Source organism: Pezoporus wallicus, unplaced genomic scaffold (assembly GCF_028554395.1).
Source record: "Pezoporus wallicus isolate ANWC-B61680 ecotype Strahan unplaced genomic scaffold, APGP_CSIRO_Pwel_v1 contig_12129, whole genome shotgun sequence".
Classification (NCBI taxonomy): domain Eukaryota; kingdom Metazoa; phylum Chordata; class Aves; order Psittaciformes; family Psittacidae; genus Pezoporus; species Pezoporus wallicus.
Window position 1 is genome coordinate 667,093 of NW_026642642.1, and position 25,160 is coordinate 692,252.

Consider the following 25,160-nt stretch of genomic DNA (forward strand, 5'->3'; position numbering starts at 1 on the left):
GTTCCAGGGTGTCCCTCTCACAGTGCCTAAGGGTTTTCTTCTCCCACTGCCCCCCGAGTACACCTAGTGTAATACCCCAGGGCCCCTCTAGCAGAGTGCCACCAGGGTGACACCAATATAGTGCCACCTGGGTACCCCTAGAGTAGTACTCTGGGGTGTCTCTAGCACAGTGCCACTGGGGCACCTCTACTGCAATACCCTGGGGTGTCTCTAGCACAGTGCCACCTGGGTGTCCCCAACACAGTGTCACTAGGGTACCCTTAGTGCAATACCCTGTGGTGTCTTTAACACAGTGCCACCAGAGTGTTCCCAAGTGCCACTGGGGTACCCCTACTGCAGTGTCCCAGGGTGCCCGTCTCACAGTGCCTGAGGGTGTCCTTCTCCCACTGCCCCCAAGATACCCTTAGTTCAATACCCCAGGGTCCTTCTGGCACAGTGCCACCAGGGTGTCCTCAACACCATGCCACTGGGGTACCCCTAGTGCAATACTCTGCAGTGTCTCTAACACAGTGCCACCGGGGTGTCCCCAGCACAGTGTCACTGGGCTGTCCCTACTGCAATACCCGGGGGTGTCTAACACAGTGCCACTGGTGTACCCTAGTACAATAACCTGGGGTGTCTCTAACACAGTGCCACTGGGGTGTCCCCAGCACAGTGTCACTGGGGTACCCCAGTACAATAACCTGGGGTGTCTCTAACACAGTGCCACTGGGGTGTCCCCAGCACAGTGTCACTGGGGTACCCCTAGCGCAATGCCCTGCGGTGTCTCTAACACAGTGCCACCGGGGTGTTCCCAGCACAGTGTCACTGGGGTACCCCAGTACAATAACCTGGGGTGTCTCTAACACAGTGCCACCGGGGTGTTCCCAGCACAGTGTCACTGGGGTACCCCTAGTACAATAACCTGGGGTGCCACTGGGGTGTCCCCAGCACAGTCACTGGGGTACCCCTAGCGCAATACCCTGCGGTCTCTCTAACACAGTGCCACCGGGGTGTTCCCAGCACAGTGTCACTGGGGTACCCCTAGCGCAATACCCTGCGGTGTCTCTAACACAGTGCCACCGGGGTGTCCCCAGCACAGTCACTGGTGTACCCTAGTGCAATGCCCTGCGGTGTCTCTAACACAGTGCCACCGGGGTGTCCCCAGCACAGTGTCACTGGGGTACCCCTAGCGCAATGCCCTGTGGTGTCTCTAACCCAGTGCCACCGGGGCGTTCCCAGCACAGTGTCACTGGGGTACCCCAGTGCAATAACCTGGGGTGTCTCTAACACAGTGCCACCGGGGTGTCCCCAGCACAGTCACTGGTGTACCCTAGTACAATACCCTGCGGTGTCTCTAACACAGTGCCACCGGGGTGTCCCCAGCACAGTCACTGGTGTACCCTAGTACAATACCCTGCGGTGTCTCTAACACAGTGCCGCCGGGGTGTCCCCAGCACAGAGCCACTGAGCTACCCCTGTGCAGTGCCCCGGGTGTCCCTCTCCCGGTGCCCCCGGGTGCCGGTGCCCGGGGCTGCGCCCCCCCCCCCCCCCCCCCCCGCTCGGTGCGGCGGCCGGTGCAAGCCTGTCCCTAAAAGGTGCTGGCGGGCGGCGGGGGAGGCGCCGGGGCGGCCCCGGCGCGGCCCCTCCCCAGCTCTTAGGCGGCGCGGCGGGCCGGGGGGCTCAGTGCCGGTGCTCCCGCCGTCCCCGGTACTCCCGCCGCCGCCCCCGGTGCTGCTCCCTTCGCCGTCCAGCGCCCCGCCGCCGCCCCGCCGCCACCATGGAGGCCATCAAGAAGAAGATGCAGATGCTGAAACTGGACAAGGAGAACGCCATCGACCGCGCCGAGCAGGCGGAGGCAGACAAGAAGCAGGCGGAGGACCGCTGCAAGCAGGTGGGTGTCCCACCGACCACCCCCCCGGCGCTGCCCGGTGACCGCAGCCAAAAGAGACTTGAGCCTCTGGGAGTCTGTCCTGCTGAGCGTCCAGCCCTGGGGACCTTGTCCTGTTGGGTGTCCAGCCCTTTGGACACTGCCCCACCGGGTGTCCAGCCCTGGGGACCCTGTCCCATTTGGTGTCCAGCCTGAGGACCCTATCCCGCTGGGTGTCCAGCCCTGGGGACCCTGTCGTGCTGGGTGTCCAAGCACTGGGGACCCTTTTCTGCTGGGTATCCAACCTGGGGACTCCATCCTGCTGGATATCCAGCTTGGAGACCCTTCACCCTAGGGGTGTCCAGCCCTGAGGACCCTCTTCCAGAAGTTGGTTCAGCCTGAGGACCCTCCATCCTAGGGGTTTCCAACCCGGGGACCTCCAGATGCTGTATGCCCCAGTTGGGGACCCTGTCCTAGGGGTGCCCAGTCCTGGGGACCTCCTCACTGAGTATCCAGCCTGGAGACCTCCGTCCTAGGGGCGTCGTGCCCTGAGGACCTTTCCCTGCTGGGTGGATCCCAGCTCTAGGGATGGCTGGCACTTGAGACTTTCAAGCCACTGGGTCCCCATCCCCGAGGACCTTCACCCTGCTGGGTGCCTGACCCCAGGGACCAGTGCTCCACACTGCTGCCCCTGACCATTCACTTTGGTCCCTCCACAGACACCCAGTGCCAGCTCCCTATCCCTCTGCCAGGGAGACCCTTGGGGATATCATGGTCCACTCCAGCCATATAGAGATAGGGACCTTCTTGCTGCCCACCTCCTGACCTGTGTCCTCAAGTCAGGACCCCTCAAGTGCCCTACACGGGGGGGGGGGGGGGGGGGGGGGGGGGGGGGGGGGGGGGGCACTACCCCTAAACTGCACTGGTCTTAGGGGTGTTGGGAGCTCGGATGAGGTTTAAGGACTCCCTCGAGGACGTGTGGACCCCAGGTGACAGAGGGACAGTGCTGTGTCCCCAGGAGGAGGATGGCTGTTCCTCCCCAGGCTGGTGGGCATCACCACAGCCCTGACCCCAACTCTGTCCCTTCCCCAGCTGGAGGAAGAGCAGCAGGGCCTGCAGAAGAAGCTGAAGGGCACAGAGGATGAGGTGGAGAAGTACTCCGAGGCCGTCAAGGAGGCCCAGGAGAAGCTGGAGCAGGCGGAGAAGAAAGCTACAGATGTATGTATGCGCACCGGCAACTCTGCCGTGCACGGGCACCGGACCTCGGGGGGGGTAAAGGAAGAGGGGGGCCTTATATGGAAAGTGTCCATGGGGAAGACTGTCAGGATCCCATTCCTGCAATGCTGACACTGAACCAGGCTGAGATGCCGGGAGTGATGGATCCTGCTTGGGCTGCGGGGCCAGGCCAGCTGCAGTGGGCAAAGCTGGGGTCCCTGGTCCTGCCTAGCTCCCCAGAGCTAACAGGGATGAGCGTCCTGAGCTGTGTCACTGATGCCCAAGCACTCAACTCCACAATGCTTGTAGGGAAATCTCTGTGGCACTTCCTAACTGTGGCAGGAAAGTGAAAAAGAGTAGAGAAGTGGAAAATGCTTCTGCCCATGGCCTGCTGCTGAGGGCTGGCTGCAAGGAAGGATGCTCGGGGGGTGTGGGTGGGGACTTGGTCATTTTGGGGTCCAATGTGCCACCTTGTACCCTGGGAAGGGCAAGGCCAGGAAGAGTTTTATTTAGTGCTATGACTGATATTTCTCCTGGGAAATGGATCCCGCTAGGGAGATGTTAGGAAGGTGTTGAAATTGGCTTGTGCCCGGCCAAGATGAAGGGTGGAACAGCTGTGTGCAGCTCAGGAACGGGGTATAACGACCTGAGGTGCCACACAGGGTATTTGACACCCTATAAATATATCCTCCTTTTGATACCCAGTCCTTCTTTGATGAAAACCAACCCTAGAAACAGGAGGAGAAGCTAAAGGGGAGCCGGCTGGAGGACGGCCAGCAGGGCACAGCCAGGCTTTTTAGGATTGAGAACAAAAAATCCAATCCCAGCTGGTTTAATGGAGCTAAATGGGGGAGATGCGTCAAATCTCCGAGGTGGATGCCAAGGACAGGGGTGAACAGACAAGGACGAGCACTGGCAACACAAGTCTGCGGGGAGGGGGGGCAAGCCTCTGGGAGCATTGGTGGAGCTCCCCAGCCTTGTTTTGCTGACCCTATGGACCTGCCCCAGTTTAGTTAGATGCTAAATTAAGTAGTTAAAACATTGAATATCCTCTGGAGGGTCCATTTATCCTGGCAGGGGGCAGGCATGTCAAGCTGGGCAGGGTGGCTGCTGTGTGTAGTGGGGTTTACGCTGGTCCGACTGGATCTGTGCTGGTGTAGGACAGGACAAATGCTGTGTTGGGGTGTGGCTGAGCATGGATGTGATGTCCCCAGTGTGGTGCTCAGAGGACAGGGCACTGGGCACTGGGCAGACATCAGTCGTGGGGTGCAGAGGGTTTGCTGCTGACTGCTGTGCAGTGCCATCCTGGACACGCAGGGTGGGTTGCCTCACTCTCGGTCCACAGCAGCTCAGCAAGTCTGAAGGCTTCAGCATGGAGAATCCCATCCCAGCAGATACGGTGCGTGGATATGGGACACCGGCCCCTCCAGAGAAAGGCTGGAGGGTGACATGCAGTGAAGGGCAGCCTGGGACCCCATCACTGCATAGCCACCCCGGGTCCATGCCAGAGCACATGCTGCCCCATCTGCAGGGTTCTGGGAGTCCCCAGGTCCCTGCGCCAAGCACCTGAATGTGCTGACAGTGCTAAGGGCTGGTGTCACCTCCTGGGGCAAGGCACAGCCAGCTCCGGGCTCTGGTGGAGGAAGCGCAGGGTGGACCCCAAGCCCACCTCCCTGGGGACCCCCATGCTCTCCCTGGCTGCCGGGACAGTGTATTCCTGAGGGCACAGGCAGTCCCGATCCCATGGTCAGATTAGGGTCCATCACAGTGATCCAGGCAGGCTCCTGCTCCCGGCAAAAAAAGTCAAAAGCTCATAGAATCCCAGAATTGTTTGTGTTGGAAGGGACCTTCAAAGCTCATCCAATTCCAACCCGCTGCTGCAGGCAAGGATACCTTCCACGAGAACAAACTGCTCAGAGCTCCATCCAGTCCAGCCTTGAACACTGCCAAATGCCTAAAAAGAATCCATCTCGCCCTGCTCCGCACTGCCCTGCCCCTGGCACTGGATGGCACTGCATGTAGCCCTGGGGACCCCTCTGCTTACTCAGAGAGGGGTCAGATGGTGGCACAGGCTGGGCACAGCCTATCGGCAGCACCATGGTGCTGGCAGCCCCATGGCCCCAGCACCTCTTGTGCCCAGGAGGGACAGCCCGTGGTGCCCCAGGCAGGATGCAGGCAGGAGCTGCGGGGCATGGTGCAGGGCCAGGGCAGCTCCTTCCAGCCCCCTGCATCCCCATCCCATGGCCCATCCCCTCCAGCCCAGCAGGGCCCAGGGAAACTCCACTGCCTGTTCCCAGGCCATGATCCCGAAAAGCTTCACCCAAGTTCCCGCCCCGGTTGCTCTCTCAGGCCGAGACTTTGCTCTTATTTGGTGATTCCCCGAGCCGGTGGGAGGGAACGGGGCTCTGCTGGGAAGTGACTGCATCCCTGGGTGGGGCCAGAGCAGGAGACACCCAGCCTGGCTGCCTTGGGAATACGGGAGCAGCCCCCCAACCTGCCTCCCAACCTGCCTACAGCCAGCGCATCCCTGCCCCACTGCTGCCAAGGACCCCCATTCTTTGACCCTGTGCAGGCTTGGCACCCAGGCATTGGACTGAGAGTGGGGCAGGATAGGCTGGGATGGAGGCCAAGGCTAAGGCCATGTACTCCCATGGGACCCACAGCACTGCCTCTTGGCAGGGTGATGTGGGACTGCAGGGTGGTGTGGCCAGGTCACCCCCTGGACCCTTGGCCCTGGAGCCAAGGGAAGCCGGAGGGGTCAGACTGGGAGCTGATGTCTGTAAAGGCAGGTACGAAGTGCAGCTGGGGCTGCCCGGGAGCTGTCAGAGCTCCTTAAGGAAGGATTGAGTGTTACCAGCACCAGCTTCTCCTGATGGATCAAGGCATGTGCCCTGGCCAGGATGCAGAGCCAGGAGCTGGGGGACATGCCTCCCCCATAGGGCAGAGCCCCCAGGGCAGCTGGAGGTTGCAGGGACCTCCACAGGCCCCATGGGTTTCTGTGGGGCTCACCTAGGCCCTCACTTGGGGGAGCATCAGGATGACCGCTGGGGAAGTGGCTGTGCCCCACACGGCTCTGGCCCAGGTACCATGGGAGGATGCCCAGGAGCCAGCTCTGCCCCATTTACCCCTATTACCTATTACAGCCCCTACGGGGAAGAAGTTTGTGACATCCCTCAGCTTTGCAGCAGGAGGTGTGGGGTCAGCACTTGGGAGCACCCATGGGTACACTGCCCTGTGCTGATGGGTGCTCACAGGGTCCAGGCTCTGGCATTCCCAGATTCCCTGGGCTTCCTTCTTTCCCAGAGGAACAGACTTCCTGGGCTTCTCTGCATTGCTCTGAGGGATTTCAGTGGAACTTCATACCCCTTCCTGGGGTCGCCATGCTCCGTGCCCAGGGACGGGACTATGTGCCCTGCCATGGAAGAAAGAGGGCATTGTCCCATACTGGAGGGGGTAGGGGGGGCAGTCTGTACCCTGCCATGGGGGGGAGCTGTGTCCCACATCGGGGGTGGCACTATGTGCCCTGCCTGGGGGGACCGTATGCCGTACCAACGGAGATGGTGCACCGGCCGGGGAGGGGGGCACCGTGCCCTGCTCGGGATGGGACACATCGTGCCCTGCCCAGAGCCCACCTCGCATCATGCCTTGTGGGGGTAGGGACCTGCCTGGGGGTGACCATGCGTCCTGCCCAAGTGGACACCCTAAGTCCTGTTGTGGGCTGTGCACCCCTCCCGATGTGGCACCGTGCACGCTGCCCCCGGGGGTCTGCGTGCGCTGCCCGGGCCGGCCGGTGGCAGCAGCAGCAGCAGGAGGAGGAGGAGGAGCAGGAAGGGATGGAGGCAGGGCTGGCGGCGGGAGCGGCCGCTGCCTGAGCGCTTCCTGCCCGAGCCGGGCGGATCCCACAAAGGGCTCGTCGGCGCGGCCTCCCCGCCGGCAGCCCCCCCGCCATGGCCGGCATCAGCTCCATCGACGCCGTCAAGAAGAAGATCCAGAGCCTGCAGCAGGTGGCCGATGAGGCGGAGGAGCGCGCCGAGCACCTGCAGCGGGAGGCCGATGCCGAGCGACAGGCCCGGGAGCGGGTAAGGGCCGCCAGGGGAGCAGGCGGCGGGGGACGGCGGGGCTGCTCCCCCCCGGGATGCTCCAGCGGCCCCGGGCCCGCCGCACACATCCATCCCCGCGGGCACGGCCACCCCTTAACCCCTCCAACCCGTCCTGGTACCCGGGGTGGTGCCCCCGCTGCGGAGCGCCGGGAGGTGCTCTGGGAGCCGGTGGTCGCTGCACTGGGGCAGGGGAGTTTGGACAGCGCCGGGCTGCCTCCTGAGCTGCTTCCTCCATGGATCTTGAGAGGGATGCTCGGGGCTCCCCAGGGCTTCCCTGGCGGGCAAGGCTCCGGGGAGCAGTCGGCTCTGCCGTGGCTCTGGTTGGGGTCGGGCAGATCCTGGGAAAGGCTCCCCTCCCGCGGCGTGCACAGCTACACAACCCACACCCAGGCTCTTGTCGGGCTTCCAGCGGGTTCTGTGGTCTGGGTGGCAGCGATCTCAAAGCCCTCAGCTCTCCTGCGTGTCCCTTCATGGGGAAAAGCCACCCCTTCCCACTGCCACAGGAAGCCGATATTTCAGCTTTGGCAATGGGACGGCATTTCCAAGCTGCAGCTTGTTCCTGGTTTGGCTTTTTTTGTTGTTGAGGCTGGGTTTTTTCTTTCTCTTCTTTTCCCTATGCCCACTCTTTCAACATTCTCATCATATCGGGAGCGGCAGAGCTGGGTGCGGTACCCTGGTTGTTGTCACTAGGGCTGTGTGTGGAGGAAATGGCCCTTTCCTGCAGCCACAGATCGGGTTCCCAGTCACCGGGAGCTGTCAGAGTGCTCATGTTCCCAAGTGTCCATCCGGGCAGCTCTGACCCACTTTGGGGGTGATTCCCTGGGAAAAAGGCTCCCAGTGAGGTGATGCAGATGCCGCAGGCAGAGCATCACCCTGTGCCGGCCAGCCCCAGCTCCCTGTTGGGCCGGTCGGGATAGGAACGAGCTGATGGTGGGCCAGGATAAATGGTGTTCATGGGGTGGAGGTGGCTGTTGTGCCATCCTCACCCCACTCTGAGATGTGCTGGCTGTGTCTGTCCCTACCCTGCTGACTCACCACAGGGGACCAGGGGTGTTCTGTGGGGCCGTACAGGGCAACAGCCACTTGCTTCTCTCACGGTCCTGCGCTTGGCCAGTGTCCCCTGGGGCATTCCCAGTGCTGGAGCATGAGGCCAGAGGGAGCCAGGCACTGCAGCCAACCAGGCCTGCTCCAGCCCGTGAATAAGCAGGAGACATTATGCCCTGTGCTGGTGCACGTCCGGCCATGCTTTGGCACACAAGGCTGCTCCCGCGCTGAGGTCTCATCACCACCCATCTCTTTACACCCCTGGGGCTCGCTTCCTGCAGCCCCTCCGTTGGGGAGCACAGCCGGGAGCTGCTGAGGCAGCTTTTCCCATTGGTGGCGATGGAGCAGGAGGCCCTTACCAAATGGAAAGAGCACGAGGCCAGGCATCAAGGGGCTGGCGGGGGGCCAGGGCCACCGCTCCCGGCTGGCCCCAGCTCTCAGCCCTGCGCACAGGGAGCCTGGGAAAGCAGGGGGCCCTGGTCCATCGGGTTCCAACAGTCACAGCTTGGCTGGGCATCAGCCTGCTGCGGGTGACTGGCTGCATTGCCCCTAGTGCCTTTCCATACATGAGCTGGGGGGGCTGCGCTTGGCTTCAGGCTGCCCGGTGTCACAGGGCTGGGGGTTCCCGCAGGGGACGCTCCCGGCTCGCTCCACTGTCTCCGTAAACAGGAAATCCACAAGCAGCTCCCATCTCCTTTTCGGGAGCAGAGCCGCACGGGGCATTCCTCCCCCTTTACTCACTGCTCTGCAAACCCCAAATACCATCCCCATTACGGCATGGCTACTACAGGCCACCCTACCCCATCCGATGTCCTTGCCCCTCTCCAGGGTGGGAGCCGGAGGTGTGAGGACACAGTGGAGGGGCTGCACGTGCCGGGATGGGGTTGCATGGCTGGGAGGAGCCAGTGTCAAAAAGGGCTCTAGGGAAAGAGAAAACGCTGTTTTCCATATGGAAAAGCAAGGGGATGGATGTGTGGTTGGGCATCCCATTCCAGTGAGCATTGGCTTGTTGCACAGTGTCAGGGGTGTTATGGTTAGCAAATGTGGATGTAAACGCTGAAAATGCTTCTTGAAATACGCATATATGTATTTTATGTATATATATATGTGTGTGTGTGTATATATATTTTCATACACATATATATGAGACAATGGGTTGACCAAGGGGTTTCTGCTCCCCAGGCTGAGGCTGAAGTGGCTTCTCTGAACCGCCGTATCCAGCTGGTGGAGGAGGAGCTGGACCGAGCCCAGGAGCGCCTGGCCACCGCCCTGCAGAAGCTGGAGGAGGCTGAGAAGGCGGCTGATGAGAGCGAGAGGTATGATCAGAAGGGACAGTCGGGGTGGCAGCGAATCATCACTGATTACAGGCAGCCCCCTTGGTTTCACTGTGGGGTCCTTCTGAAGTGACCTCATGGGGTTTGAGCTGGTTTTGTTGCAGATCCCAAAGGGATAGAGCAAAGCCGCAGTGCAATGAAGTTCCCCAGATACGGGCATTCTTTAAAAGGCTATGAAATTTCAAGGCACCCACAAAATCCAGGACAATTTGATTGAATATCAGGTTGTAAGCAAAGCCAGGGGGTGCTTGGAGCTTTTTTTCTGGCCCAGAGCAGCCTCCTATGCTCAAGTGCTGAACAGTAGCCCAGGAGGGGACATCTGTGCCCGGGAACAACGAGAGTGAACCACCTCATTCATAAAACCAGTGCTGTAAAGTGTGTTGCCCCATCTTCATGGCAGGTGTCCCAGGCAGGAGCCATGCAGGCAAGGGCACTCAGGTTGAATGGGAGTGCCTGGACATGTCACGGCATTCCTGACGGTTACATGAGCTCTTCCCTCTGTTGGCAAAGACCAGTTTGAGCAACAGAATCTGAGTGAGGGCAGAGGGGTCTGCAGGACTCCCTGCTGTGAGGGTTCATGGGGACCACTCTGCTTGTGAGCATCACCCATGAATGAGAAAAGGCTCTTTGCCACAGGATGTTTTCCAGCATTACCTAAAGGTTGTGGCTGGCTCATCCTAGGCTGCTCATATTTCCCCCCACAAATGATGGGTTCAGGACCTGCCTGGTTGAGAGCCACTGTAGCCACATCTTCTCACTCTGGAACATGGCCCTGGGGGCAGCTCCACTGCTGTTACTGTGTGCAAGAGCATCCTTGGGGTACCACTGGTGTGACTCTACTGTGTGGTGGGGTTATCCCATGTGTGATGTCCCGTGTCGCTGGAGCTGGAGGATGGTGGAGTTAGAATGCAGCGGGCAGGCAAGAGGAGCAGCAGTAACCCGCAGCAATAACATCTTCTGGGTTGGGCTTTCCACAGAGGCATGAAGGTCATCGAAAACAGGGCCATGAAAGATGAGGAGAAGATGGAGCTCCAGGAAATGCAGCTGAAGGAGGCAAAACACATAGCTGAGGAGGCTGACCGCAAATACGAGGAGGTGCGTGTCCTCTTCCCCTGGTCCTGACCCCTGGTGCACCTCCTTGCTGCCCTGTGTCCCCAGCAAATATGGAACCAATGCATGCCTCTTGCTCCATTGACAGGTCGCCCGCAAGCTGGTTGTCCTTGAGGGAGAGCTGGAGCGTTCAGAGGAGAGGGCAGAGGTGGCAGAGAGGTGAGGAGGGCTCCAGGTGGGCAATGCAGGGGGTTCCATACAGCCCTTGCCCCAGATCCCTGGCAGCTGTAGGGGTGTCTGCACTGGGATGGGTTTGTCCCTCTCTGGAGCGGCAGGGGTGGCTCCTGGGCTCGCAGGCTGGGGGCAGAGGGACCCTGACCTGGTGGCAGCACATCCTTGACCCTGTTCTCTGCTGGGTGCCCCTCTTCCACCCCAGCCGCGTGAGACAGTTGGAAGAAGAGCTGCGGACCATGGACCAGACTCTCAAATCCCTCATTGCCTCAGAGGAAGAGGTACTGGTGCAGGGGCGCGGGGCGATGTGCAGCAGGCCCTCTCTCTGTCTCTGTCCCTCAAACCATGCGAGCCACCTCTGTCCTCTCTGCACCGCTGCCTCCACCACCAACATCCCCTCGCCTTCCTCTCCAATGGGCACAGGCTGGGCATGCTCCTCCATCCCTCCATCCCTGCTCTCCTTGGTGGGGCCGGCGGTGATGCTCAGGGTGTCTGTGCAAGGAGTCACGAGGAACGGATGAAGGGATGCGCCCCAGTAGCTCCTGCTCGCAGCAGCTCTGCTCCTCCTCCACCTGTCCTGAGTATTCTCTTCTCTCAACTTGTTTTCTCTCTTTTCTTTCCCTCCTTCGCCGCACCTGCTCTTTCTGCTCCCCTCTTCTCTCCTGCCTCCCCATCCCTCTCCCCCTCCTGGCGGCCCCTGCTTGGGATGTAGTAAATGTGGTGACCTAGAGGAGGAGCTGAAAATTGTCACCAACAACTTGAAGTCCCTGGAGGCCCAGGCTGACAAGGTAGGACCTGGTGGGGGCTGCTGGGACAGGGCAGAGTGTGTGGGGCCTCGGAGTGATGGGGTCTCCTGCTTGGGGTGAAGGATGGGCAGGGGCATCTCCATGGGGCTCATGGGTGCCTCTCTCTGTCTCTGCAGTATTCCTCCAAGGAGGACAAGTATGAGGAGGAAATCAAGTATCTAGGGGAAAAGCTGAAGGAGGTAAGGTGTTACAGCTGAGCCCAGAACAAGGGCTGGCACCGTACTGGTGCAGGCATGAATGTGCCATCCTGTGTGGGTTGCATGCAGGTGCCTGGGTCAGGGATGCTTCCCCATCAGCTTGCTCTGATTTAGTGTGTATGGGTCCATGGGGCCCTTGTCCTCTGCCTTTCCCAGGGGAAGGCTCACAGAGGAGGGCACCAGAAGTGCAGATGGGGCACGTTTAGGGTATAGTGCAGCCTGCACCATCCCTATGGTACCCCACAGCTCACCCTCTCCCCACTGTGCTCTGCAGGCTGAGACCCGTGCCGAGTTTGCAGAGAGGTCTGTGGCGAAGCTGGAGAAAACCATTGATGATCTAGAAGGTAAAATGTTCCCACCAGCCCCAGGTCCCTCTTTTTTGGGGAGCACTGGTCAGGATGTGCCCCCGGTGGGGCTGGGGTGAGGGGATGGGCAGGGGTCCCATAAGGGGTGAGGCTGGATGCCGTGGTGGGAGCACAGAGCTTCAGGGGTCTGGGCTCTGCCTCTGGTGGGAAGTAGAGCTGCATCCACTCCACCTGTGCCTGCATGCTCCCTGGCCCCACATTCACAGCCACTCTTTCTCTCTCCACCACCTGCCCCCCACTCTGCTCCACCATCTGCCCCCCGCCTGCCCCCTGCCTGCAGACGAAGTGTATGCGCAGAAGATGAAGTACAAAGCCATCAGCGAGGAGCTGGACAATGCACTTAATGACATGACCTCCCTCTGAGCCCACACCGGGCACCAGCACTGCAGCTCCCTGCCCACCTTCCCCTTCCCCAGCTCAGCCAGTTGCCTGCCTGGCCGTCCCACTGCTCTCCCTGCCTGCTCTGTCCTCCTCTGTCCTTCCTAGCCCATGCCTGTCCATCGGCTCTTTTGGGTCAGCGTGTTCCTGCAATACCCCATAGTGGGGAGACAGATTTATTCACTGAAAGGGTGGTCAGGCATTGGAACAGGCTGCCCAGCAAAGTGGTGGAATCACCAGCCCTGGAAGTGATCAAAACCCGTGTGGATGAGGCCCTCAGTTATAACTGTTTAGTCTTGGTAGTCCTGCGGCAATGATTGGACTTGAAGATCTTAAAGGTCTTTTCCAACCTAGCTGATTCTGTGACAAGATGTAGGTGCTTTGGGGTGTTTGGCAGGGCAGGGGAGCAGCCCTTGAGACCCCCATGCACTGGACGGGCAGTGCCCATGTGGTTGCATAGCCCCGTGATGAACTGGGTTGTGCTCAGGAGCCCTCCACTTCAGCAGCTCCCTCCTTGGCTCCCTTGCATCAGAGGCACTGGGGACCCTGCAATTCTGGGCCTCCTGCCCCCATATCTCCCCCCAGCAAAGCTCCCTGGTGCTGCTCGCTGGGCCCAGGGTGAGGAGGACCTGCAGAGGGAAAGCAGCACCTCCACTGCCAAAGCTCAGTCCCTGGGGATAGAGGGTTGGGTCTGGCTATACAGGCAGCCTTGTCCCATGCAGGCAGGCAGGCAGCACACAAACCCCCTGCTCCTCCCTTTCTGTCCTTTGCACATTGCTCTTTAGTTTGCATCTCATGACTTTTCTTTTATGTTCTATCCCTCTGGGTTACTGAGTTGGTCTTAATAAAGCGTTTTCTTTCCTTGGATTCTCCTTTGATTTCTTCATTCTGCTCTCTCCCTCATCTGCCTGTCTCATGCGGGTGCTAGCAGCAGGGTGGTGGGAGGTGGTCGCAGCCATGGCACCCCCACCACCCCACGGCTCTCATACACAGCTTTCCTCATCTCGTGCCACCTTCTCCATGACATTTTAGGCCTGAAATAGCAGGGTTAGACCTGGTTCTGTGCATTCACTGTCCCATTCCCAGACATTGCCTCCAAGCAGCGATGTCAGCTCTGGCATCTCTCCTGCATTACCTTCCTCAGCAATCCCCAGATGGGTCCGTGGTTCTCTTCCTCCTCCTTCCTCAGCATCCTGCCCCAGAACCCAGTTCCCAGACTGATGGAGCTACAGCCCTGTCCCGGGTCTGGCTGCCTGTTCCTGCCAGTCCAGGTCATCCCCACTGTGGGATTTCCAGCAAGGGCTTTGGGGAATACTGTCTCTTTTCACTAACTCCCTTTCTCTTTCTCTTTCCTCTGCTGCGCCGATGTCTCTGTTTTCTCTATAGAGCGTTCACAGCGGGAGGCCGAGAAAAACCGTGTTCTCACTAACGAGCTGCGGGTCATCCTTACTGAACTTAACAACTGAGCTGCACAGAGCTCCCTGTCCCAGCACCCCTGCCCCGTTTTGGCCAGGCTGGTTTGGGGTTAGGAGCCCCTACCCACTTCCTAGGGCTAGGCAGGGTGTACAGCCTTGTCTTATCCCCCTAGGGGTAACTGCCCTGCTTAGGGAGGGGGGGACAGGGAACCCTTCTGGAGCTGATTATTTTTTCTTGGGAGAGCAATGAGGGTTTTTGTGATGTCTTGGGATGCCCACGTGGTGATGGCTGTGCCCCAGCATCAGCCTGGCCCTGCTGAGGAGGGATGCGGTGGTTTGTATCACTGCCTTCCTCCCCTTGTCCCTGGAGTCAGCAGCCAGCCTCTTCCTCCTCACTCTGGTCACCCTAAACTGTGAGGGGAAGGTGCCTTCAGAGCAGGGTCCCTGCAGGGTGCTGGGATACAAGCTGGAACCCACAGTGCCTGATGCCTCAAACCTGGGGCAGGGGATAAGGAAAGAGCCCAGCAGGGAGTGTTGGGAGATGGGGCTGGGTGGGCAGAGCTTTTGTCCCATCCACATCTCTAGAGGGAAGGAGGATGCCATTTGGAAGAGAACACCAAGCCTTGGCTGCCTTGTTATCTCTGCTCCTTCTCTCTCTGCTGTCCTTCTGCCTGCCCAGGCTGCTGTCTCACTCCTTCACGGACCACTCCTGGGTCATGCAGCAGGCACTGGCTCTCCTCTTTTGCTGGCCAAGGGTTTGTACACACGCTCACAGCCTGCCTCATGGTGATGCCCTGGGCAGGATGTGCTGGTGAGTGGCCAAGGAATGGTACCCACCAACAGCACCTGCGCTGCAAAGGGCTCAACCATGGGCGAGAGGGCACCATGGGAGGATGGAGATGCTGGAGAGTGGGGACCACCTTCAGTGACCAGCCTGGGTGGCCTGGCCACTCTGGCAGGTCCTGGAGCTCATCCCTGCCGATGATGGGGCTGTTCATGTGGGCTCTGCTCTGCAGGGACACCCCGCTCGGCTGGAGGCTGTCACTGTACTGACATGTCCATCTGTGTGCGTGTGTCTGTGCCTGGTGTGGTGTGCGTGGGTCTGTCTGCTCCTGGGTACACTTGGGTTTGTGTCTGTGTGTGTGGCTGGGTGTCCCTTGTATTCACAGAGAGTCTGGCCAGTGCCAAAGAGGAGAATGTGGGCATCCACCAGGTCCTGGACCAGACCTTGTTGGAACTGAACAACCTCTGATTTATCTTGGGGATCCCTCCTGTCCCTCCTCCCTACCCCACACGTGCACCCCACTGGCACGCTCAGGATGTCATCAGCTGTACTGCGTCTTGGCCAAATCCTCACATCCATTGAGAAGGGAAGCCCTGCAGCCTTACACTGTGGCTATGGGGCATCTTGTCTGTGCACAGCCTGACTGGCTCTGTCCTGTCTTCATGTCCAAATAAAAGCAGTTTGACAAGAAGAATGGGTATGTTTAGTCCTTGTGCTCAGGCAGAAGCAGTGGGAGACATGGTGGGGGTCTCCCTGCCCTGTTTATGCAAAGAGGCTCTGCAGGAACTTGAGTTTAGGGAGGGTATGGCTGGCATAAAGGTGTCCTCTGCGGCTATGGAGGGCTGGGAGTGATGACACACCAGGTGTGGGCTGCATTTGCTTGTCTCCATCACTTCCTTGGGATGCACACGAAACCTTCACGTCTAAAGCTCAGTCAAATTCATCATCCACTTCAAGCACACAGTGATGGACCTATGTCACTGGCATGGAGAACAGAAGGCTGCGTGGAGACCTCATAGCAGCCTTCCAGTATCTGAAGGGGGCCTATAGGGATGCTGGAGAGGGACTCTTCATTAGGGACTGTAGTGATAGGACAAGGGGTAACGGGTTAAAACTTAAACAGGGGAAGTTTAGATTGGATATAAGGAGGAAATTCTTTCCTGTTAGGGTGGTGAGGCCCAGGAATAGGTTGCCCAGGGAGGCTGTGAATGCTCCATCCCTGGCAGTGATCAAGACCAGGTTGGACGAGGCCTTGGGTGATATGGGTTAGTGTGAGGTGTCCCTGCCCATGGCAGGGGGGTTGGAACTTGATGATCTTAAGGTCCTTTCCAACCTTAATTATTCTATGATTTTATGTCCCCTTCCACAGCCAGCATGTTACCTGCCTGGTACTTGGGGAAGCCACATGGTCTTTGACTTCTCCATGGAGTCTGCTTTGTGGTTCATGTTCATCCTCAGACACCATCTAAGGACACACACACAAGCGTGTGACCATGCATGCACACATTAGCTATGAGGGTCTTCTCCAGGTCTGGGGTTAGCTGCTTAACCTGTCTACTTGTTGCATTTTCTATTGCCAATGCCTGCCTGAGGGGCAGCTGTACAAACCAGCAAATATTAATGCAACCGCTTCCCAAAACGTTCAAGAAGTTTCCTCCTGGCTTGCTGTATTTTCCTTAACACAAAGAGAAAAGCATCAGGATGTGTCTCATCGCTGTCACCAAACCGGGCTGGATTTCCTGGGGATGCCCAAAGTCGGGATCTAGTCCTGCCCTCTGCTTCAGGCCCCTCCATGGTGTGCGCTGAGCCCCGTTGTCCCATGCTACCAGGCGGATATCCCTCTAAAAGCACAACCCCATGCTGCCAGGAAACACAATTCATGCTGACCCCTTGCTGAGCCGGGCCATCACCCCAGTGAGTGGCTGGCAGGGATAGCTTTTGTTGTCTGCTTTCCTTTATTGCCGCACCTCTCGGCTCAGGAAAGGAGGGTGCTGAGATTGCATCTCTTTCCTGCCCAGGTGCTGCCGGCCTCCTGCTCTCCCCCTGGAGCAGCACCTCTGGTTTCTGGCTCTGAGACCTGCCTCTACAGGGAAAATGGCTCCTGTTGCATGGAATGCTCATTTTCTGGTTGTCCTCACAGGGTGTGAGGCCTGCTGTGAGCGAGGGAAGGAGGGAAGGACAATGCAGCGCTGGAGCTCCTCCTTGGATCTGCCTTGGTTTTCCATAGCACATCAGCTGAGCCATTGCATTTCTTGGTTAAAGCAGCTTCCAGGCAGGGGCTTGGTCTGGCTGTGAAAGGAGCATGAGTTTAAACCACTGGAGCCTGCACTCCACACTGCAAACAAGGCTCCTATCAGGGTGCGCCCCAGAGCACAGCCTCTGGGCACCCTTTGCCTTCCTGCTGGGACAAAGAGCCCTTTCACACCCGGTGGTTTTCCCCATTAGCTGCTGCTGCCTCCTGATTTGGACCAGAACATTCAACTTCACCGTTTATGCTCTGCTCCAAGGGCCTGTTTTGTTTCCGCTGGACTTGGTTTGGCAGTGAGACCCCGACTGCTCCCCCGTGATGCTCTGTGCCAAAGGCACAAGCCCATCTCTCACGGTTCAGCAAAGCTTTGCATTTAATCCATGCTCCCACCCACCTCTGTTCCGCTTCAGCCCTGTATAGAGATGCAGGGCAGGGGAAGCTCTGTAAGGCTGCTGTCAGGAGAGCTTGACCTGCAGGCACCTCTCTCCATATGCGTCACTCAGACCCACACTGAGGACTGCAGTGCCCTTCTCCTTCTCCCTCATTCCCACTGTCCTCCTGCACTTCTCCTGTTGAATTTCAACCTTTGGATTTGTTTACCTTGGCCTGATACATCGAAGATCTCCCCGAACAGCTTTCAGCCCTCGTGTGGGCTGCCACCCCATTGATGAACCACCACATTAACCCCTGGCAGCCTCTCACCTCTGCTCGCTTCACCAGTTTTCTCATCCCTCTGGTGCCTCAGCTCATCTCCGAACCCCTCCTGTTCAATACCCCTGAACTATGCGCTGGAGGGGAGGGACCACACAAAGAGCATCATAGAGACACGTTGAGCTCTGCGGAGCCAGACACAGCCCACCACCACCCTCCTCTCTGCATTCACAGCCGGAGGCTTTGGGTGAGGGTGTGAAGAGCTGCATTACCAAGCTGTGTGGGTTTTGCAGGGATCTGAGTGATTTCAGAACAGGTCAGGCCACCCAAAGCCAAGCGCCACCCAAAGCTCACAGTCTCCAAATACACATTACTGACTGTAAGAAGAAAATGCGGTGGACGTGACCGTGCAGCACTCACATTGCTGTGTGAGTTACACATGCTCTGTATCAGCACCCGTTACTGCACCCCACACCGGGCTGTGCAATAGGAGCGTGTGACCACCGCTCCACATCCTTGGGGGACGCAGGGGGTTTGGCAGCAGCACCAGAGCCCCTCTGCAGCGAGGCAGACCCACAGTGGGGTGACAGGCAGCTAGGGACCCTTGGGGACAGCTAGCCCTGGCCCTGGGCTGGGCACAGGGTACACAGGGAGTGCTGTGGGTGCTGTGAGGTGCCAGGGCCAAGCTCCCGCGGGTGTAATCATGTCCCTGCATGTCAGGATCGGGTCCCCTGCTTCCGTCCGCGCCGGCGCGCGCAGCCGTCGCGTAACGTCATTGTCCCGGAAGGGCGGGAGAGGGGCAGGGTCCGCGGGGCCGGTCCGGTCCGGTCCGCAGCGAGCGCCGGGCCCCGTCCCGGTACCGAGTGCCGGGCCCCGCCGCCATGACCCTCGCCGTGTTCTTCGGGTGCACCTTCATCGCCTTCGGGCCCGCGCTCGGCCTCTTCCTCTTCACCGTCGCCCGCGACCCGCTCCGCATCATCATCCTCATCGCCGGGTCAGTCCGGGACCGGCGGCACCCTAGGGGTGGGGAGGCGGCGCCGCTGCTTGCTGCTGGTGTGGCACCAGTGTTACTGCTGGTGTGGACGGGACGAGGGCACTGGTACCAGGGCTGGTACCGGGTATGGACGTGACAGGGGCACTGGTACCAGGGCTGGTACCGGGTATGGATGTGACAGAGGTGCTAGTACCACATATGGATGTGACAGAGGCAATGGTAGCAGTGCTGGTACTGGATATGGATGTTTCAGGGGCACTGGTACCAGTGCTAGTACCGGGTATGGATGTGACAGAGGCACTGGTACCAGGGCTGGTACTGGGTATGGATGTGACAGGGGCACTGGTACCAGGGCTGGTACCGGGTATGGACGTGACAGGGGCACTGGTACCAGGGCTGGTACTGGGTATGGACGTGACAGGGGCACTGGTACCAGTGCTGGTACCGGGTATGGATGTGACAGAGGTGCTAGTACCACATATGGATGTGACAGAGGCACTGGTAGCAGTGCTGGTACCGGGTATGGATGTTTCAGGGGCACAGGTACCAGTGCTAGTACTGGGTATGGATGTGACAGAGGCACTGCTACCAGTTATGGACGTGACAGGGGCACTGGTGCCAGTACTAGTACCGGGTATGGATGTGACAGGGGAACTGGTATCGGTACTGGTAGCAGGTATGGGCGTGACAGGGGAACTGGTATTAGTGCTGGTGCCGGGTATGGACATGACAGGGGCACTGGTACCAGTGCTGTTACCAGGTATGGACATGACAGGGGCACTGGTACCAGTACTAGTACTGGGTATGGATGTGACAGAGGCGCTGGTACCAGCACTGTTACTGCGTATGGACGTGACAGGGGCACTGGTAGCAGTGCTGGTACCGGGTATGGATGTGACAGAGGCACTGGTACCAGCACTGTTACTGCGTATGGACGTGACAGGGGCACTGGTAGCAGTGCTGGTACTGGGTATGGGTGTGACAGGGGCACTGGTACCAGTGCTGGTACCAGGTATGGATGTGACGGGGCACTGGTACAAGTGATAGTACTGGGTATGGATGTTTCAGGGGCACTGGTAGCAGTGCTGGTACTGGGTATGGGTGTGACGGGGCACTGGTACCAGTGCTAGTACTGGGTATGGATGTTTCAGGGGCACTGGTAGCAGTGCTGGTACTGGGTATGGATGTGATGGAGGCACTGGTATCAGTGCTGGAACCAGATATGGATGTGACAGGGGCACTGGTAACAGTGCTGATGCCAGGTATGGATGTGACAGAGGCACTGGTACCAGTGCTAGTGCTGGGTATGGATGTGACAGTTGAACTGGTACCAGTGCTGCTGCTGGCACGTATGTGACAGGGGAACTGGTATCAGTAGTGGTCCCGGTATGGATGTGACGGGTGCACTGGTACCAGTGCTGATGCTGGTATTTGTGTGATGAGGCATTGATACCAGTGCTGATGCTGTTACTGGTGTGCTGGTATGAGTGTGATGGGGGTACTGGTACCAGTGCTGGTGCCAGAACTGGTATGGGTGTGAGCGGGTCACCGGTACCATTGCCAGTGCTGGTACCAGTATGGGCATGATGTAGTGCACTTATTAGACTAGGTGAGACAAGGACCTAACTGGTACTGGCAGAGGAACAGCAGAGGGACCAGTACCCATACTCATACTGGTGCTTGCAGGAGAAGGGCACCGTTATTGTTTCCCTTACTGGAATAGTCATGGGCATATTAGGAGCACTGGTACTCTTACTGGTGGTCATAGTTGCAATAGGAGCTCCAATACTGGTGCTCATACCCTTGTGAGTGTGACAGCAGCACAAGTATCCATGCTCGTACTGGTACCATTGTGGGCATGACAGACACCAGTACTGGTATTCCTTCTTTGCACAACAGAGGCACTGGTATTGTAATCTACCACTGTGGTCACCGCCTCATGTGGGCATGATGCAGAGGACACTGGTATCACTAATGGCATGGGATCAGTGGAGCGCTGGTACCAGTGCAGTGTTGGTAGCGGTACTAGTGCATGTGTGCAGCAGGGGCACTGTTAGGAGTATCACTGTGGGATCAGTATGGTACTGCAACTGGAACCGGTGAGGATATGAACCTTGTACTGGTGTGGGCACAAGGGGGCACTGGTTACCAGTGGAGGAGGAGTGGGGGCATAGCAGTGGTACCAGTGTAGGCACCACCTGCCCAGCACTGGAACCAGGATGGTGCTGGTACTGGTAGGAGACTCTGCATGGCTGGAGCAAGCTGCCAATGCCAGCACCAGCACAGAGGGGTGCAGGCATAGATGGGCATGGCACCAGTATCAACACTAGTCCCAGAACAGCACTGGTGCCAGCAGGAGCTCTCTCCCTTGCAGGGCTTTCTTCTGGCTGGTGTCACTGCTGCTCTCCTCCCTCATCTGGTTTATTGCGGTCAAAGCCAGCAACCCCCAGGATGAGCCATTGCAGAAGGGTCTCTTGATCTTTGGGGTGATGTTCTCTGTGCTGCTGCAGGAGGCCTTCCGCTTCCTCTACTACAAGCTCCTCAGGTAAGGGCATCTCCCACCCTGCTCCAGAGCTGCCGATGGTCCCACTGGCCATACTGGGTGCCAGATTGTGGCTGGGAGCTCCTGGGCTGGGGATGATGCTGAGCATGGCACTAAGCCACCTTGGTCCCTGTTGGGAGCACGCAGGTAGTACCCTTGTTGGTATGTTGACCTTGAGTGGGTCTCAGGTGGTGGAGCACAGTAGCATTAAGGTCTGGAGCATCCAGGGCTGAGGTGGCTGATAGAGTGTCCCTGATTTTGGCACAGGAGGCTGTGGGTTTGGGCAGCTGCAGGATGTGTCACATCCCCACTGCCCTGGTGATTAGCACCAGCAGTGCTCCTGCATCTGGGGGATGCCAGGGAGGACACCAGGCACTGGGAAGTGGCCACTTTCTGTGTGGGGACAGAGAGAGGTTGGGGATCTGCCCTCGCCTCCTGGCAAGTCTTGTTTGTTTCTTAGGGATGTTTTTGTGTGAGCAGGCACAGCCCAAGGATGGTTTTGGGGCTCTGTGTAGTGGCACATCACTGCCAGCCCTGTGCCCTGGCCAACCCAGGGCAAAGTCTCAGTGCAGCCTCAGCAGCTCCCAGCCTCCTCGGCACCACCAGCCTGGAGCTTGTGCTGTTGTGGGGTGAGAACACCCTGTCCTGCATTGTCAGCTCTGGAGCTTATGCTGCTGTTGGGTGAGCACCTGCGTTCAGATGGACCCTGGCTGGAGCTGGGCAGGCAGACAAGGGAGGTGATGCTGAGGCTGGACCCCCTTATTATCCCTCAGCCTTCCCGGCTGGCTGGGCAGTGGTGAGGGGCTGTGGGAAGGCCAGGACTGGGTATGCAGGCTCGCACAGCTGCCTGCAGCAAGGCTGCTGAAGGCAGGCAGGCAAAGAGTGGCAGAGGTCTGTGGAGCAGCCTCTAACACAAACACCACATTCCATTTGCCCTGTGGGTCTCTGTGCAAGCTCTGCTGTACTCCCTGTGCTGAGCAGCCACCCGGAGTCCTCCTCGTCTCTAGCTGATAAAAACTATGAAGTTCACCTCTCCCAGTTTCCCTCCCCAGAGCATTTTTCTGCTCTTTGAGCTCTTCATGCACCCTCTCCTTTTTGTTCCATTTATCCTGTAAGAGTACAGATGCGGGTATCAGGAACGCCCTTCAGGCATGCTCCTCCCATGCCTGCACTGGGACTGCTGTCCATACGGGGGTGCTGCTTGCTTTGTACCCCATATCTCGTTCACCGGCTGGCACTCACATTCTTGTGTGGAAAATCTATGTGGCTTCCTATGGTTTTCACATGTGTGGTTTGTTGGGTGGTTCGGGGTGGTCACGTAGATGATCTCTGATGGGTGCTGCGGCTTGGGGAGGTTACCAGGAGGGTGGATGGTGCAGATTGAGACCCTGGTCCCATCAGCTCCATCCCGGTGGTGCAGCGTGCTCCAGCATGCTCTCATCCCACAGGAAGGCCATTGAGGGGCTGGTGGCTCTCAGTGAGGATGGCTGCTCCCCCATTTCCATCCAGCAAATGGCATATGGTGAGTGCTGGCATCCTGATCGTGGGGCCAGGGATGATCCCAGGCCAGGCTGGACATGGTGCTGGGGGAAAGGGAGGTTTTTCTGGGGTGACACTGGGAGGCTGAGAGCCTGACGGTGTCCCTGTCCTGCAGTGGCCGGCGTGGGCTTTGGGCTCATGAGCGGCGCCTTCTCCATGATCAATCTCCTGGCAGACTCATTAGGGCCCGGCACAGTGGGCATCCACGGGGACTCGCAGCTATACTTCCTGACCTCAGGTGAGTGACTGGCACCCTCCCCTCACATCCCTGCCCCACCACAGAGGCAGCAGATGTGGGAGGACTGGAGTCTCCTCATGCTATCCCTCCATGCTACACCCTGTACTCATCTGAGACCCTGTCACATCTCTGTGTGCCCGAACCCTTCCTTCTGTCTGCTGTAACCCTCCCTGCTCCTCTCTGCCATCCGTCCCATGCCTGGGGTCTGCCTCAGCATCTCCCATTCTAGTCCAGCAGTACCCATAGCCTGCAGGCCAGGTCAGGGTGGTGGTTCTTTGGTGACACTTCTCCCTGCAGCTTTTATGACCATGGTGCTGATTTTCCTTCACACCTTCTGGGGGATCATCTTTTTCCACGGCTGTGAGCATCGGCGCTGGTGGGAGATTGCAGCAGTTGTCATCATGCACCTCACTGTTTCGGGGTCGGTGAGTAGCTGGAAGCAAAGCTCTGCACAGGAATCTGTATTTGGGGTTGGTGTGGTGCGTGGTGGTCCCTGTGCTGGGGGGTGAACAGCCTTCAGCACTAGTGAAGCAGTTGGATTTGTGTATCCTCGAGCTGGTAATCCCTGTCCCACTGCACCCACTGAGGTGGTTATTACCCATCCTGTCCCTGCCCTCTCCTGCCTGCTCACCCCTCTCCTCTCCTATCTCTCTTCTCAGACGTTTTGCAACCCCCTGTACGTGGGCAGCCTGGTGCCCTCCTACCTGGTGATGGCCACTGCTGCTGCCTGGGCTTACATGCTCTCGGGGGGATCTGCCCAGAACCTGAGGCGCTTTCTGCTCTGTAAGTCCTGCTCCATAAAGGGTGTGGGAGACCCTACGGGTCCTTCTGGGTACCAGGACTGATGCTGGGATGGGGAGAGGGTGTCCCTGGGGCTGGAATAAGGGTGTCATAGAATTATAGAATGGTTTGTGTTGGAAAAGACCATAAGATCATCCAGTTCCAATCCCCCTGCCATGGGCAGGGACACCTCACCCTCTAGACTGTATTGCCCAAGGCTCTGTCCAGCCTGGCCTTGAGCACTGCGAGGGTTGAAGCATTTACCACTGTTACCCCCTTGGCTGCCATTCTGGAGGAGAATCTGGGTTTTGGGGCTGTTGTTGGGCTGTTGCCTATCCTGGGGGAATGGAATGGGATAGGGAGTCTGGTCAAAACTGGCCCCCGCTCCTCTTGGTTCCTGCAGGTCTACAGAGTGGAGCCAGCCCTCAGCTGGGATCCTGAGGCCCCGCGGGATGTTCCCGTCCCCAGCCACCCCTGCCCTCCCCTCCATCCTGGTGGCAAGAGCAGCCGTCACCTTCTCTGCAATACCTTTTCTCCCAGACTGGGGGACCCCAGCCGGTCCCAGTGGGGTTGGCACTGGGGTCCAGCTGTGGCCCAGCTGTGGCAGCCAGCTGAGCAGCGTGGCTTTGGCAGCCCCCAGAGAACAGCTCGGTTTTGGGGAACCCATCTTTGCTGGCCCTGCCATAGGCAGAGCTCCAGTAAGCCTGCTGGGAAAGATGCTACCTTGGACTGCTGGAAGCCTGAGCCCAAAGAAACCCATCGCTTCTCCCACTGCTGCAGAAGATGTGCTGTCCCCTGTGGTTCAGGGGGCCGCATCACCTCCTCGCTGCAGGGTGGAGGAAGGGGCTTTGCAAAGCGCTGCCATGCTCTGGGTCAGGGCTGACGGCTGCAGTGCTGCTTTCTCCACCTCTTTGACCAGCCTGGCTGCCCTGGCAGCCACTGCACAGGCTCTGGACTGCAGTATCTGCAGTGAGCTGGCATCCTGGTGCAGGGAGGATGATGCCTGGGGATCCGAGGGGTCTGACAGCACTGAGAACGGGAGGAGGAATGGGAACATACGGTGTCTGAAGGGCCCAGCATTCATGGGGGGGTGGTGGAGGGCTCAGGAGGTGATGCAATGCTGCAGCTGGGGCTGGCACAGCTCAGGGAGGGGGTTCAAGGAGCCATTCCAGTGGATCGTTGCCCTCTCCTGCACTTCAATGGGGATTTTTAGGCAGGCACCAGCCCTGATGCTGTGCCACAGGGCTGGGAGGGAGAAACTGCCATTGGGCTCAGGGCTGAGAAGGCAGTTTTATCCACCGTGGGCTTTTATACCAATAAAATCAAGTACCATAGAGAAGTGGTGGTGTGTGTGGCTGGCAGCACTGCCCTCCTGGGGAGCAGTGCAGCAGTGGTACATT

General features: G+C 58.7%; 2 protein-coding genes across 13 annotated transcripts; both read left to right on the plus strand.

Annotated features, from left to right (window-relative positions):
* The first annotated feature begins 1,664 nt into the window (after nucleotides 1–1,664).
* On the plus strand, nucleotides 1,665–15,462 carry TPM2 (tropomyosin 2). Of its 12 annotated transcripts, none has more exons than XM_057431192.1 (9): nucleotides 1,665–1,873; nucleotides 2,942–3,067; nucleotides 9,391–9,524; nucleotides 10,520–10,637; nucleotides 10,741–10,811; nucleotides 11,536–11,611; nucleotides 11,746–11,808; nucleotides 12,101–12,170; nucleotides 13,956–15,147. In XM_057431192.1, the coding sequence occupies exons 1-9, from the start codon at nucleotides 1,760–1,762 to the stop codon at nucleotides 14,033–14,035; spliced, it is 852 nt and encodes a 283-aa protein (XP_057287175.1). In that variant the 5' UTR covers nucleotides 1,665–1,759; the 3' UTR covers nucleotides 14,036–15,147. The 12 variants fall into 12 exon arrangements, with proteins under 12 accessions (XP_057287175.1, XP_057287173.1, XP_057287174.1 ...); XM_057431190.1 differs by lacking the exon at nucleotides 13,956–15,147 and adding an exon at nucleotides 12,472–13,436 and having other exon boundaries at nucleotides 1,666–1,873; XM_057431191.1 differs by lacking the exon at nucleotides 11,536–11,611 and adding an exon at nucleotides 11,029–11,104 and having other exon boundaries at nucleotides 1,668–1,873.
* Nucleotides 15,463–18,416: 2,954 nt separating this feature from the next.
* On the plus strand, nucleotides 18,417–25,099 carry LOC130610968 (gamma-secretase subunit Aph-1b-like). Its single transcript, XM_057431207.1, has 7 exons — nucleotides 18,417–18,661; nucleotides 21,036–21,206; nucleotides 22,652–22,725; nucleotides 22,858–22,980; nucleotides 23,278–23,405; nucleotides 23,640–23,763; nucleotides 24,164–25,099. The coding sequence occupies exons 1-7, from the start codon at nucleotides 18,549–18,551 to the stop codon at nucleotides 24,199–24,201; spliced, it is 771 nt and encodes a 256-aa protein (XP_057287190.1). The 5' UTR covers nucleotides 18,417–18,548; the 3' UTR covers nucleotides 24,202–25,099.
* Nucleotides 25,100–25,160: the final 61 nt, after the last annotated feature.

Coding starts and splice junctions, on each gene's coding strand:
- TPM2 (XM_057431190.1), top strand. CDS start 1,760: ATGGAGGCCATCAAGAAGAAGATGCAGATGCTGAAACTGGACAAGGAG. Junction 9,525..10,519: donor GCGGCTGATGAGAGCGAGAG/GTATGATCAGAA, acceptor GGCTTTCCACAG/AGGCATGAAGGTCATCGAAA. Junction 10,638..10,740: donor CTGACCGCAAATACGAGGAG/GTGCGTGTCCTC, acceptor CTCCATTGACAG/GTCGCCCGCAAGCTGGTTGT.
- LOC130610968 (XM_057431207.1), top strand. CDS start 18,549: ATGACCCTCGCCGTGTTCTTCGGGTGCACCTTCATCGCCTTCGGGCCC. Junction 18,662..21,035: donor ATCATCATCCTCATCGCCGG/GTCAGTCCGGGA, acceptor TCTCCCTTGCAG/GGCTTTCTTCTGGCTGGTGT. Junction 21,207..22,651: donor CTCTACTACAAGCTCCTCAG/GTAAGGGCATCT, acceptor CTCATCCCACAG/GAAGGCCATTGAGGGGCTGG.